The 10,942-nt window shown below is 69.7% G+C and overlaps 1 protein-coding gene across 3 annotated transcripts; it reads right to left on the bottom strand.

Moving 5' to 3' along the window:
* Window positions 1–2,065: 2,065 nt before the first annotated feature.
* Window positions 2,066–10,164, bottom strand: CHRD (chordin). Of its 3 annotated transcripts, none has more exons than XM_075506982.1 (23): window positions 9,983–10,164; window positions 9,503–9,606; window positions 8,855–8,981; window positions 8,290–8,436; window positions 8,092–8,209; window positions 7,087–7,183; window positions 6,843–6,984; window positions 6,628–6,768; window positions 5,996–6,108; window positions 5,759–5,906; window positions 5,558–5,664; window positions 5,357–5,473; window positions 5,113–5,269; window positions 4,785–5,026; window positions 4,585–4,698; window positions 4,115–4,315; window positions 3,938–4,031; window positions 3,765–3,821; window positions 3,550–3,653; window positions 3,264–3,366; window positions 2,982–3,136; window positions 2,718–2,811; window positions 2,066–2,553 (listed from the first exon to the last, which is right to left on the bottom strand). In XM_075506982.1, exons 1-23 carry the CDS (start codon window positions 10,098–10,100, stop codon window positions 2,486–2,488), a joined length of 2,868 nt encoding a protein of 955 aa, XP_075363097.1. In that variant the 5' UTR covers window positions 10,101–10,164; the 3' UTR covers window positions 2,066–2,485. The 3 variants fall into 3 exon arrangements, with proteins under 3 accessions (XP_075363097.1, XP_075363098.1, XP_075363099.1); XM_075506983.1 differs by having other exon boundaries at window positions 8,855–8,978; window positions 9,983–10,163; XM_075506984.1 differs by having other exon boundaries at window positions 5,996–6,078; window positions 9,983–10,162.
* Window positions 10,165–10,942: the final 778 nt, after the last annotated feature.

Raw genomic sequence — 10,942 nt, 5'->3', positions numbered from 1 at the left:
GGATGGCACCCGTGGGCAGCCGGTGGGTGCCGGTGGGGGGTAAAAGCTGGCGTGGGGTGACCGCGGGTACAGCTCCCCGTGCGACACGTCGCTCCCTCTTCCCACGGGCACGAGGGGGCTGGCGTGGGGCTGGCACTGCCGGCGGTCCCTGCTTCCCCGTGGTTTCTCCCCGGTGGGATGCGGGCAGCAGGGCAGGGGCAGGGAGGACCGTGCTGGGGGCACTGCGGGCAGCCAGCCCCCAGGCTCATGGCCATGCCTGGCTGGGGGTCAGGTTTAGGGGGCAGAGTGCCTGAGGTGGTGGCATTGAGGGCACAGGGGGACCCGTGGATGCCCGTGGGTGGCAGGGTACCTCGGCACTGTGGGGGCTCACCAGAGGTACCCCAAAGCTGGCAGGGAGCTCGTCCTTACCGTGGTGCCGCTCAGCGTCCCGGGACTGCCAGCCCCAGGGAAGGAAGGTGGGCTCCGCTCCTCGCTGCCGAACCGGCTGGGCAGCAGCGGCTCAGCCCTCTCCAGAGGGAAACACGGGCAGAGCTTGGCACTGGCAATCCTTGGGCAAGGCGCTCCGGCATGGCAGGCTGGCTGCTGGGACCTCTGTGTCACCGCTGCCACGGGCTCAGGGGCAGCTGGCAGGGCCAAGCTCGCCCTCCTCCCCGGGGCACCGCATGGCACCTGCGTGGCAAGAACTGGATGCAGGGAAAGACGGAGCCGTGGCACTGCCGGGCTGGTGCTGCGGGACCAGGAACGGGCTAGTTTTCGCCGCCTGGGTGCCACCCTCCGGTTTGACGTTGGCACCCCCAAGGGTGGGTGATGATGACCGGGCTGGGGGTTGGGTTATGCCCTGCACCAGCCTGGGAAGGCTCATCACCGGACATGAACCGGTTTGCAGCAGGGAGGTGATAAAATGGGCTGCCCGCTCATTGTGTCCCCGGGCACGGAGCTCCCTCCTCGCTCGTCAGCTCCTGGCACTGCCCCACGGCAGCCAGGACGCTCATCCGGAGGGGCAGCCCCGTGCCAGGACACACGCTCTGCCTGCTGCCACCAGCGTGCCCGGCTGCAGGCCACCAGCACGCTGCAATGCCACCACGGGTTCTGCCACCCTGCTGGCACAGGCACCCATGTGGCTGTGGGCATGCATGGGGCAGGACACCCAGGTCACCACCCAGGCCTCTGTGCCAGTCCGGTATGCCCCAGTGCCGTCCTCCTAATGCCCTACCCCTGCCCCAGTCTAGCCCAGTGTCACCTCTGGTGCAGCCCCAGTATAGGCTAACACTGTCCCACTATGGCAGTGTTGTTGTGCCAGTACGCCTCAGTACTGTCCCAGTAGAGCCCAGTGTTACTTTCCCTACAGTTCTGGCGCTGTTCCAGCGTAGCCCAGTATAGCTCTGGTGCTGTCCCAGTCGTCCCAGTGTATCCCAGCACAGCACAGCGATGTCCCCAGAGATGCCCCAGTCCCCCACATTGGGGAGTGAAGGGCAGATGGCAGCACTGGGCCTCCCATGGGCCCCGTAAGCCACATAAGGCCTTAGTCCAGTGCAGCTGTACTGGGGTGACTGGGGGAGCGCTGCCCCAGAGCACATGGTATGCCCTGGCACCGGTATGGGTGGCTGTGTGGCACACCCAGCCCCAGGCACTGGGCTTGCTGTGGGCGCTGGGGACAGGCGCCTCTGTGGGCATCAGCTGGCTTGGGGCCCTGGACTGGGCTCTTTGTGCCACCGTGGAGGTGCGGGGGACAGAGCCCTGCTGTCCCTGTGCCAGCGGGCACCGTCGCCAGGCACGGCATCTGCAGCCCCCGCTGCGGGCACAGGCAGGGCTGGCATCACGGCCCCGGCCGGGGGCACTGGACCCTGCTCTGGTCTTGTCCAGTGCCACCCTACAAGCACCACCCCACCAGGGGTGCCCCCAGCCTGGCACTGGCTCCCAGGCCCCATGCCCCCCGGGTACCCCCCTCAGCATACACACCCCCAAACCCAGCAAGGCCGGGGCCTGCAAGTGTCACCGGAGCCCAGTGAGGGACGCAGGGGCACAGCCCTGCACCTGCTCCTAGGAAGAGGCGGGGAGCCGGGTGGGCAATATCTCTGGTTTTAATAAATACATCGGGACCCCCATCCACAGGCACCATAAATTATGTGACAAGCCCGGCCGAGCCGGGGCAGGTGCAGCGAGACGGGGGCCAGAGGGATTTTACACTATGTACAAGGTGGGCGCGATGCCCGCTGCACCCGCCGGCCGGGGGGCTCGGAGGGGGAGGGCAGCGAATGCCCCGGCCTCCGCCAGCCCGGCCACTGCCTGCCGGCACAAGCGGGCAGGGCAGCCCCGGCGTCGCAGCCGTGCCGAGACGGGGTTCCCAGGCTGGGTGCCTGGCCGCATCCACCCCGCTGTGCTCCTCTGTGCTCCCTGCCCTGCACGGGGGTGATGGGTGGCGGGACCCCCCCACGGCCGCCCAGCCTCGCTGCACGCTCGCCCCGCTCCAGGCAGCGGTCACTGCTCAGCGGCTCCATGCCTCCGCCCTGGCATCGTGGACCTTCTCCCGCGCATCTGGGGGGGCATTCAGGGCTGCAGGGGGGGAAAGTGGGGCTGAGAGATAGGCATGGCGGGTGCCAGGAGGGCACTTGGGTTCATCCCAGCCCTGGCTTGGCACCCAAGGAGACTGGGGAGGTGCACGGGCCACCGCAGGGTGTTTGGGGGAGCAGTGCTCACGTGCGAGCACTCGTACTCACCGCGGCACTTGGCACAGCAGGGGTTGTCCCTCCTGGTGGGGCTGGCGCAGGCGGCCGGCGGGCACTCCTGGCGCTGGCAGTGCGTCTCCCCCGACTGCGGGGCAGAAAGAGGGGCTGAGCACGGGGGCCTGGTGGCTCCTTGGGGCATGGTGGGTCCCCAGGGTGCCACCCCAGGCTGCTCTCCCACCCGTCCCCGAAGCACTGGGGACTGGCACGGGGGCACCTCTCCTTTCCCCGGTGCCGCCCGAGGCCTGGCACACTCACCACACACCAGCACAGGATACACTTCATTTCTCCGAAGGGGGGCACGGAGGGGTGCCAGCTCTCGTTGTTGAGGTACCAGCGGCGCCCGAAGCGGCACGCCCGTGGCCCATCTGCCTGCATGGTGTCGGCCAGCTCGGGGACGCTCTTCTCCGGGGCTGCAGGAAAGGGCACCGAGAGGTGGCACGCACATGGCAGGGGCACCCCGCGGCATCGTCGACGGTGGCACGGGGAGCTGCAGGGGCTGTGCCGGGAGAGCCGAAGGCAGGAGGAGGGGGAAGGTACCTGGGCACTGCTTGCAGCAGTCGGAGGGGCTGGCACGCACGGGGTTGGCACAGGTGAGCCGCGGGCACTGCACCTTCTCGCAGTGCACCTCGCCTGTGGTGCCCTGCGGGGAGCGCGGGGGGCTCGTGGAGGGCATGGGGCAGCCGGTACAAGGCACACACCCCCCTCCCTGGATCGAGCCCCTGCTACAGTGCCCGGCAGCTCAGGGCAGCCACCACGGGTGCCAGGGCAGCTCTGCTGCCGAACCAGGGTGGGGGTCTGGGAGGGGACTAGGACCCACGCTCACCTTGCAGGTGCAAATGGCACATTTGATGAGGCCAAAGGGGGGCACGACAGGGTGCCAGCGGGTGCCAGAGCCTCGCCACGTCTTGTCTCCGTCAAAGTAACAGCCTGGGAGAGGAGGAGGAGGAGGTGGGCACAGCCCCCACGGGGGGGAGTGGGTGTGCCGGGGAGGCCAGGGGGGCAGAGCCGCCCCCTCAGCCCGTGCCCGCTGAGACTCACCCTCGCTACTGTCCCGTGCCCGCTCCAGCTTCAGCTCCTCCTGACCCATCTTCTTCTCTGCAAGGAAGAGGGAGGCCATGAGGGGGTGCAGAGGCTTAGAGCAGGACCCCCCACCTTGTACCCATGGGGAACCCCCCTGCGCCCCATCCCGGGACCCCCCAACCCCCAGGTACCTTCGCAGATGGGGCAGCACAGCTCCTCAGGGTGCACCTGGTGGGTACAGTTGAGGGGCTGGCACAGGATGGGGTCACAGATCACCGTGCGCTTCTGGGGGCAGCAGGTATGGGGTTTATTACAGGGGGGCACTGCTGACGGGTGCTGCCCCCCAGCTTGCCCCCCCTGGCCCGTACCTGGCAGCTGCAGATGGAGCACTTCTTGTCATAGTCGGGTGCCCAGCGGGTGCCATGCGCCCGGTGCTGCCCCTCGAAGAAGCAGGAGTTGGGGTCCTTCTTCAGCTGCTCCAGGTCCCTGGTCTTGGCACCCTCGGAGAGCTCGGCCTCCCCCGGGGCCAGGCGGGTGCCTCCTGCATGGCACCGGTTGGGGATGTGCACCTGGATGGGGGCATGGAGCAGGAGGGTTGGCACGGCCGGGGGACCCCGCTTCCCATGCTGATGCCCGGCTGCCCTCCATGGTCCGGGCCGGTGGAGGAAGCACCCACGACCACAGAACACACCACGCCAGGCTGCTGGGAGCGTGCCACGGTGTGCCCCCCATCCTGTCCCCTTCCAACCCTGCTCTGGCTGGAGAGCTCCTGCTCTGGCTGGAGACCCCGGGCAGCGGTGGGGATGGGTAGGGGTGCCCTACCCAGGTGGGGACCTACCCGTCCACGCATCTCCCCATGGGGGTGGGCTTTGGTGCTGACTTGCAGGAAAGCAGTGCCCTGGGCCAGGTGCTGCAACAGGTCGGCATCCAGGTCCTTCACCACTCCCTGAGCCTGCCGGGGCGAGAGGGGCACCGGGACGGGCGTGAGGGCTGGCCCGGTCCCTGCTGTGGGGTGCCCTGACCAGACGCCCACCTCACCTCGGTGCTGTAGAAACCCTTGAGCAGGCGCTTGTGCTGGTGGGGACGGGCGCCCATCTCGCCCAGCTCAGCCACCCCATGGAGGTGGGCGCTGACGGTGCCGTCGGCCGGGCGGCCCAGCCCCGCCACCGAGATCTCGTAGTGCAGGTGGCAGTGCTCGTCCAGCGAGAGCCAGGCGTGCCCCCCGGCACCGCTGCCCACCGGGGGGGACACCAGCTGCCCTGCCAGCGCCACGGGCATCTCTGCACACAGAGAGGGGCTGTGGGAGGTGGCGGGCGGGGGGGCTGCCCCACCGCCCCCGCCGCCACCCCTGGTGCCCCCCGGGTACCTGTATAGCGGGCAAGCAGCCCGCTGTAGGGCAGGGAGATGACCTGGCCCCGCAGCTCGCCCTCCACCCAGTCCTTGGTGGCCACGTTGAGGAAGAGCTCGTTCTGCAGCAGCATGTGGGCATCACGGGCGCTGGGGCTCTGCCAGGTGCCCCGGGCCTGCCGTCGGCGGGAGACCACGTGGGTTGGGACAGGGATTCACCCAAGGTCCCCGCGCCATCCCCCTCAGTGCCACCCAGCTCTCACCAGCCCGTCCCTGTAGCTGGGCGTCATGTCGAACAGGACGTTCCTCTTGCTCTTCCGCCGGGGTTTGGTCTCCAGTGTGATGCCCACCACCTCGCTGGCAGTGCCCACCACCTGCACCTGTGGGAAGGGTGCCGAGGGGCAGCGCTGGGGGGGGAGACACCCCTGGGATCCCCAGGAGAGAGACGGGTGCCCCCCGCTTACCTGGTACTCCAGGGTGCCATTCTCGTGAAGCGCCAGCTTGGCCGAGCCCACGGCCCCCGTCTTGGTCGGCAGCAAGGCGTCTGCTCCACACAGCACACTTTGGATGGCTTCAGCCCAGGGAGAGAGGCAAGGGGGTGTGAGGTCGGCATGGGGGGGCACGGCCACCCCCCCTGTGCCCCGGGGTGCCTGTCCCGTGCTCACTGTCACAGCTGCGGCGGGTGGTGATGGTGCCCGCCAACTGGCGCGCGTGCCGGCCCTCCGTCTCGGCCACGATGCGGAGCTGCCCCTGCACCAGCCACTGCAGCTCGCGGGCAGACAGCTCGCTCAGCACCTCCGCAAAGTCGGGGTCCTGCCGGGGGGGGCACGGTGCCACGGCTCAGCCCTGGCATGGCGGGCACCGCAGCTGCTGGGGCACGTGGGGGAACAGACCAGCTTTACCTCCGCGGTGATGTTGGCGCGGACCTCCTGCAGCGTCTGGCCCTGGTGCAGGATGCGGACCCGCAGCGGGACCCAGGGGGATTCTGGCCATGGCAGAGGGGGTTGGACCCACACTGGACCAGGGGCCTGTGACCACTATCCCTCTGCTGCCCAAACCCATCCCTATGTGCCCACCGCCCCAAACCCCTGCAACCAATCCCCCACTTTCTTGCCAGCTGCCTGTCCTGTACGCCTGGACCCCTGTACACGCCATGACCCCCACCGTTCCCCCCTGCACCCCAAAAATCCCTGCAGAACCCACATCCCAAAACCATCCTTCTGCACACCGACCCCCATATGCCCTCCAGCACACCCTGGCCCCACACCCACCCATAGGTACCCACCACATCCCCCCCCACCCATGCACGCTCCAAATCATGCGACAACCCCTATGCACACCTCAACCCCGCCCCCCGCCACGCACAGCCCCTATACCCACCCTGAGCCCTACACCCAGCCCATGTACCCACCCTGACCCCACAGATGCTGACCCACGCATCCCAAGCCACATACGTGCCATGCACCCACACCCAGCCCTACGCAGCCCTCCCGGACGGTGCCAGGCCCCGCGGGGTGCCCATGCCTGCCCTCACCCCCGGCACGGGGCTCCAGCAGCCCCCGGGCCATCAGGATGAAGTGCAGGTTGTTCTCGGTGTCACTCAGCGTCAGCATGGCCATGCCCCCAGCGCCCAGGTGCGCGGGGTCCGACGAGGTCAGGATGGCACCGAATGTCTCTGTGCGGGGAGAGGGGGTGTGAGGAGCATCCCGGTGGGCACCCACGGGGTGGGCACGCGAGAGCCAGACTTACCTGCGAAGAGCGCCCGGTGCTTGAGGATGTGCCCGTGGACCTCTCCGGAGGGCTGCGCGCGGGTGACGAGGGACACGCGGAGCTGCTCCCCCCGCAGCAGCTGGACGTTGGCCTTGGACACCGTCCTCCACATCCCGCAGAGCTGCAGGCGAGGGCAGGGCTGGGCAGGGGCCGGGGGACACCACACGCCCGGGCAGGGGGAGGAAGGGGTGCCGTGCCCCCCTGCCCTCCCGGCCCCTCTCACCATGCCATCCTCGGGGGCAGCGCTCTTCTGCACGGGGTGTTCGAACAGCACGTTGCCCTCGGGGTCGCTGAAACGCACCCGGCTCGGCCGCCCCAGCCTGCGGGCACCCAGGGGGTGAGCAAGGACCCCCCGCCCGGCCCCCCCTCCCCTGCCACCACCCTCGCTCAGCACCGGGCACAGGGGTGCATCAGGGAGGGCACACGGGGGTGGCCCAGCAATCTGGGGTGGGCAAGAGAAGGATGACATCCCCCTGGGGTGCCAAGCGCCATGCTCTGCCTGCCCACGCCTGGGCTGGCCCAACGCTGCCGTCCCACCGGGTGCCAGCTCGGCACGGGTTCCCTGGGCTCCCCCGCCCTGGAGCGATGCCAAACTGGCACCGAGCAGGAGGGGTGTCCCCGCCGGGAAAGGCAGCAGGGCAGGACCCACCGGGAGCCAAGCGCTCGGGCCTGGCTGTAAATTAGGAGCATTTTCGGCTCCATTTGGCTCCCCCCGGTCGGAGCTGGAAATTAGTCACCACTTTACTATGCAAAGGGGCCTGGAAGCGAGGAAGAGCAGAAGAAACTGGAGCGGGAAGGAGGGAGGGAGAGGAGAGGCTCCGCTGCCGGCGGGCATCCGGGGAGGGCACGGCGAGGATGGGGGACCCTGGCAGCGGTGCCCCGGCAGTGCCTGCTGGCAGAGCCCGCGGGGCGGCACGACGCCTCTGCCCCGCTGCGCCCACGTCCTCAGCGGAGCCCTGGAGCCATTCCTGTTTGTTCCCGCTCCAGACCTGGAGGCGAAGGGGTGAGGCTGGGCCGGTGCCGTGGGTATGCCGAAATCCCGGCTGCTTGCCCGGGCTGGACCCCCAGCACATCACCCCCCTCCCCACATCTCTGGCCCTGCTAATGCAAGGCTGTGGCACTGCGGGGGGACATCGGAAGGGAAAATGAGGCACAAGCACCCTTGCATCCCCCCCTTTTTCTAGGGGGGGTGCCTGCTGTGCCAGCCTGGGCAGAGGGCAGGACTCACCGCTCGTAGCTGATGGAGAAGAGCAGGTAGGAGCGCAGCAGGGTGAACCGAGCCTTCGCCACCGCGCTGGACGTGGGGTGCCACGGCTCTGGGCCGCTTGTCAGCAAGGCCACGAACTCTGGGGAGGGGATGCCGATGATGGTGGGGAGCATGGGGGGTGCCCCACACCACTGCTGCCCGGCCAGGTGGGTGGCTCACCTGTGCGGGCATCATCACGGGCCAGCCCCTCGGAGCTGAGGTAGGAGCGGTCGTTGTAGGGCTTGTCCAGGTCGTCCTCCTTGTCCTGGAAGTACTCGAAGGTGTCGAAGGGGGGCGCGGGGCTCTTCTCCGGGGGGCCTGGCAAGGCTGGCATGAGGTGGGCACAAGGGGAGACTATTGCACCAGGCTGCTTGTGTCAAGAGCTTGGGGGGGGGGGAATAACAAATCCTCCCTCCCGTGATAGAACAGGATGTGCCCTGCAAAACACCGAGGGCTCTGTGCTGGGGTGACGGGGGGCACAATGGGCGCAGGCAGATGGACAGGCAGATTGTTTAGCTCTGTGCACCCTCTCTGCACCCCTCCCAGGGTGGTTCGGGGACGGCTGTGCCCATCGGGGCTTCCCCCTGCCCAGCACCTCATGGGCACCCCGAGGGCACTGGCAACCTCTGTAACAAAGCGAACAGCCCTTTTTGGGGGTATGAGTGCAATGCCCCCTTTCCCATGCTCACGGGGGACCCTATGGGTGCAGGGGGGCTCCCCGCAGGAAGGCACCCGCTGGCCTCACCTTTGGGGCAGGTGTGGCAGCAGTGCCCGGGCAGCAGCGTGGCCCGGGGGCAGGCGGGCACGGGGCAGTCCTGCTTCATGTTCTTGCAGTTCACTTTCCCCGCTGGCTTCCCCCGGCGGTTCCTCTGCTGCGGGGGGGGGGGGGGGGGGGGGGAAGAGCCCGAGAGAACCGTGCCAAGGGGTGCCCCCCCGGCACAGCCTGGCTCCCCCCATCCCAGCCCATCTGGAGCCCCCACGGGCAGCCCGGACACCTTTCGCAGCCCCCAGCTGCCTGTACGGCAGCCAAGGCCGGGCCCCCTCCCCACGGCCCCCAGCCCCCTGCCCAGCTGTGCGCGGCCCCGCCAGCCCCGGCCTCGGGGGGCTGCTCGGAGGGAGGGAGGGGGCCGGGGGCCATCCCTGAGGAGGAGGAGGAGGAATGAAGCCTGATCCTTTAAACCCCCCTTCTCCTCCCCACTGCCGCGGCGGGGGGGGGACATCCAGGTGTCCGGCTGGCTGGAGGGATCCCCGCTCCCCTTTTCTATAGGGGGGGTGTGCTGAATGAAGGGGTCGACCTCCTCCCCTGCCAGCCCCCTCCCCAGCAGGGCCGGATCCTGGGGGATCTCCCGGGGGAAGGGGGGTCCCGGGGCGGGGGGGATGCGGGGGCACTCACCGGCTCGCAGTGGCAGATAACGCAGCGCATGACCCCGAAGGGCTCCCCCAGGTCCGGGTGCCACGTCTCCTCCAGGGCATAGAAGTGCCCCCCGAAGGCGCAGCCTGCGGAGACCCCCCACCCACCCACCACCACCGCCGCCCCCGGTCACCTCCGGGCCGCGGGCACCCCCCTGCCGCAGCCCCGGACAGCGGCCGGCACCGCCCCGCCGCCCGCTGGGCACAGCGGCCGGTCCCGCTCCCGGTGCTGGTCCCGGTGCCGGTCCCGGCCAGAGGGGGGGCCCGGAGCGGGATGCGGGGTGCAAGAAAAGGGGGGGCGTGCAGGCATGCGGTGCACGGACGGGGGTGCGGGTGGCAGGACGGGGGGGGGGGGGGGGCGGGGGAGTGCACGAAGGGGGGGGGCGGCAGCGGGCTTGTACAGGACGGGGGGTGCCCGGAGCGGGGGGGGGGGGCGCGGGGGACGGAAGGGGGGTGCTCCTACCTGCCGCCCCTCCGGGGGGCAGCGGGTCCGTGTCGGGCCGGATGGGCAGGGCGAGCTTGGGGCGGGCGGCGCGGCCGGGCAGGAGCAGGGCGAGCAGCAGCAGCAGGGCGGCGCGCATGGTGCCGGCCGGCCGGGGCAGGCAGGCGGCCGGGGGCGGGGAGGGGGGGCCGGGCGCTGCCTGTCGCTGCCACCGCCTCTGCCCGGCCGCCGGCTCCGGCTCCGCTTTATAGGCGGCGGCATGGGCAAGCGGGAGCTGCGAGCCCTGTGCAAACAAAGGCCCCGCTAATGAGGCGCAGGCAGCGGCCGGCCGGGGGGGGACGCGCCCCCGCCGCGCTCCGACCCCCCCCGGGCCCCGGCCCCGCCGCCCCCGCCGGGCACGGGCCGTCCTGCGGCACCCCGGGGCACGCGGCTGCCCCGCCGGGCATGGGGTACTCCCGGACTCGGGGTGTCCTGGGGACCCCCCCCATCCATTGCCCCCCCTCCCCCGGGCATGGGGTACCCCCGGGTGTAGAGCATCGCCACTTACATGCCAGCCCCAGGGCATGGGGTACCTGAGGGATGCCTTCATCCACATACCCCCCCTCTCAGGGCACGGGGCACCCCCAGGGGCTGGGCATCTTGGGGACACCCCCCCAATCCGCACAACACCCACTGGGACATAGGGCACTGTGGAGACACCACCATCTCCCCCCCCACACCCCTTCCACAGAGCTTGGGGTGCTCCTGAGCACTGGACATCATGGGTATGCCCCCATCCACATGCCCCCCCCAGGACATGAGCCCCCCGGGAGTCCCCCACCCACATAAGCCCCCTCGGGAATAAGGCATTTTTGGGGCACCCCCATTCAAATGCCCCCCTCCTCAACCCATATACTCTCCCCTGGCATGGGGCATCTCCTGGGCACGGGGCACCCTGGGGGGTCCCCATCTGCACAGCCCACCTTCAGGCATGAGCCCTCC

Source organism: Mycteria americana, chromosome 7 (genome assembly GCF_035582795.1).
Source record: "Mycteria americana isolate JAX WOST 10 ecotype Jacksonville Zoo and Gardens chromosome 7, USCA_MyAme_1.0, whole genome shotgun sequence".
Taxonomy (NCBI): Eukaryota; Metazoa; Chordata; class Aves; order Ciconiiformes; family Ciconiidae; genus Mycteria; species Mycteria americana.
The sequence above is the reverse complement of the archived record's forward strand: the minus strand, read 5'-3'. Positions and strand labels throughout refer to the sequence as shown.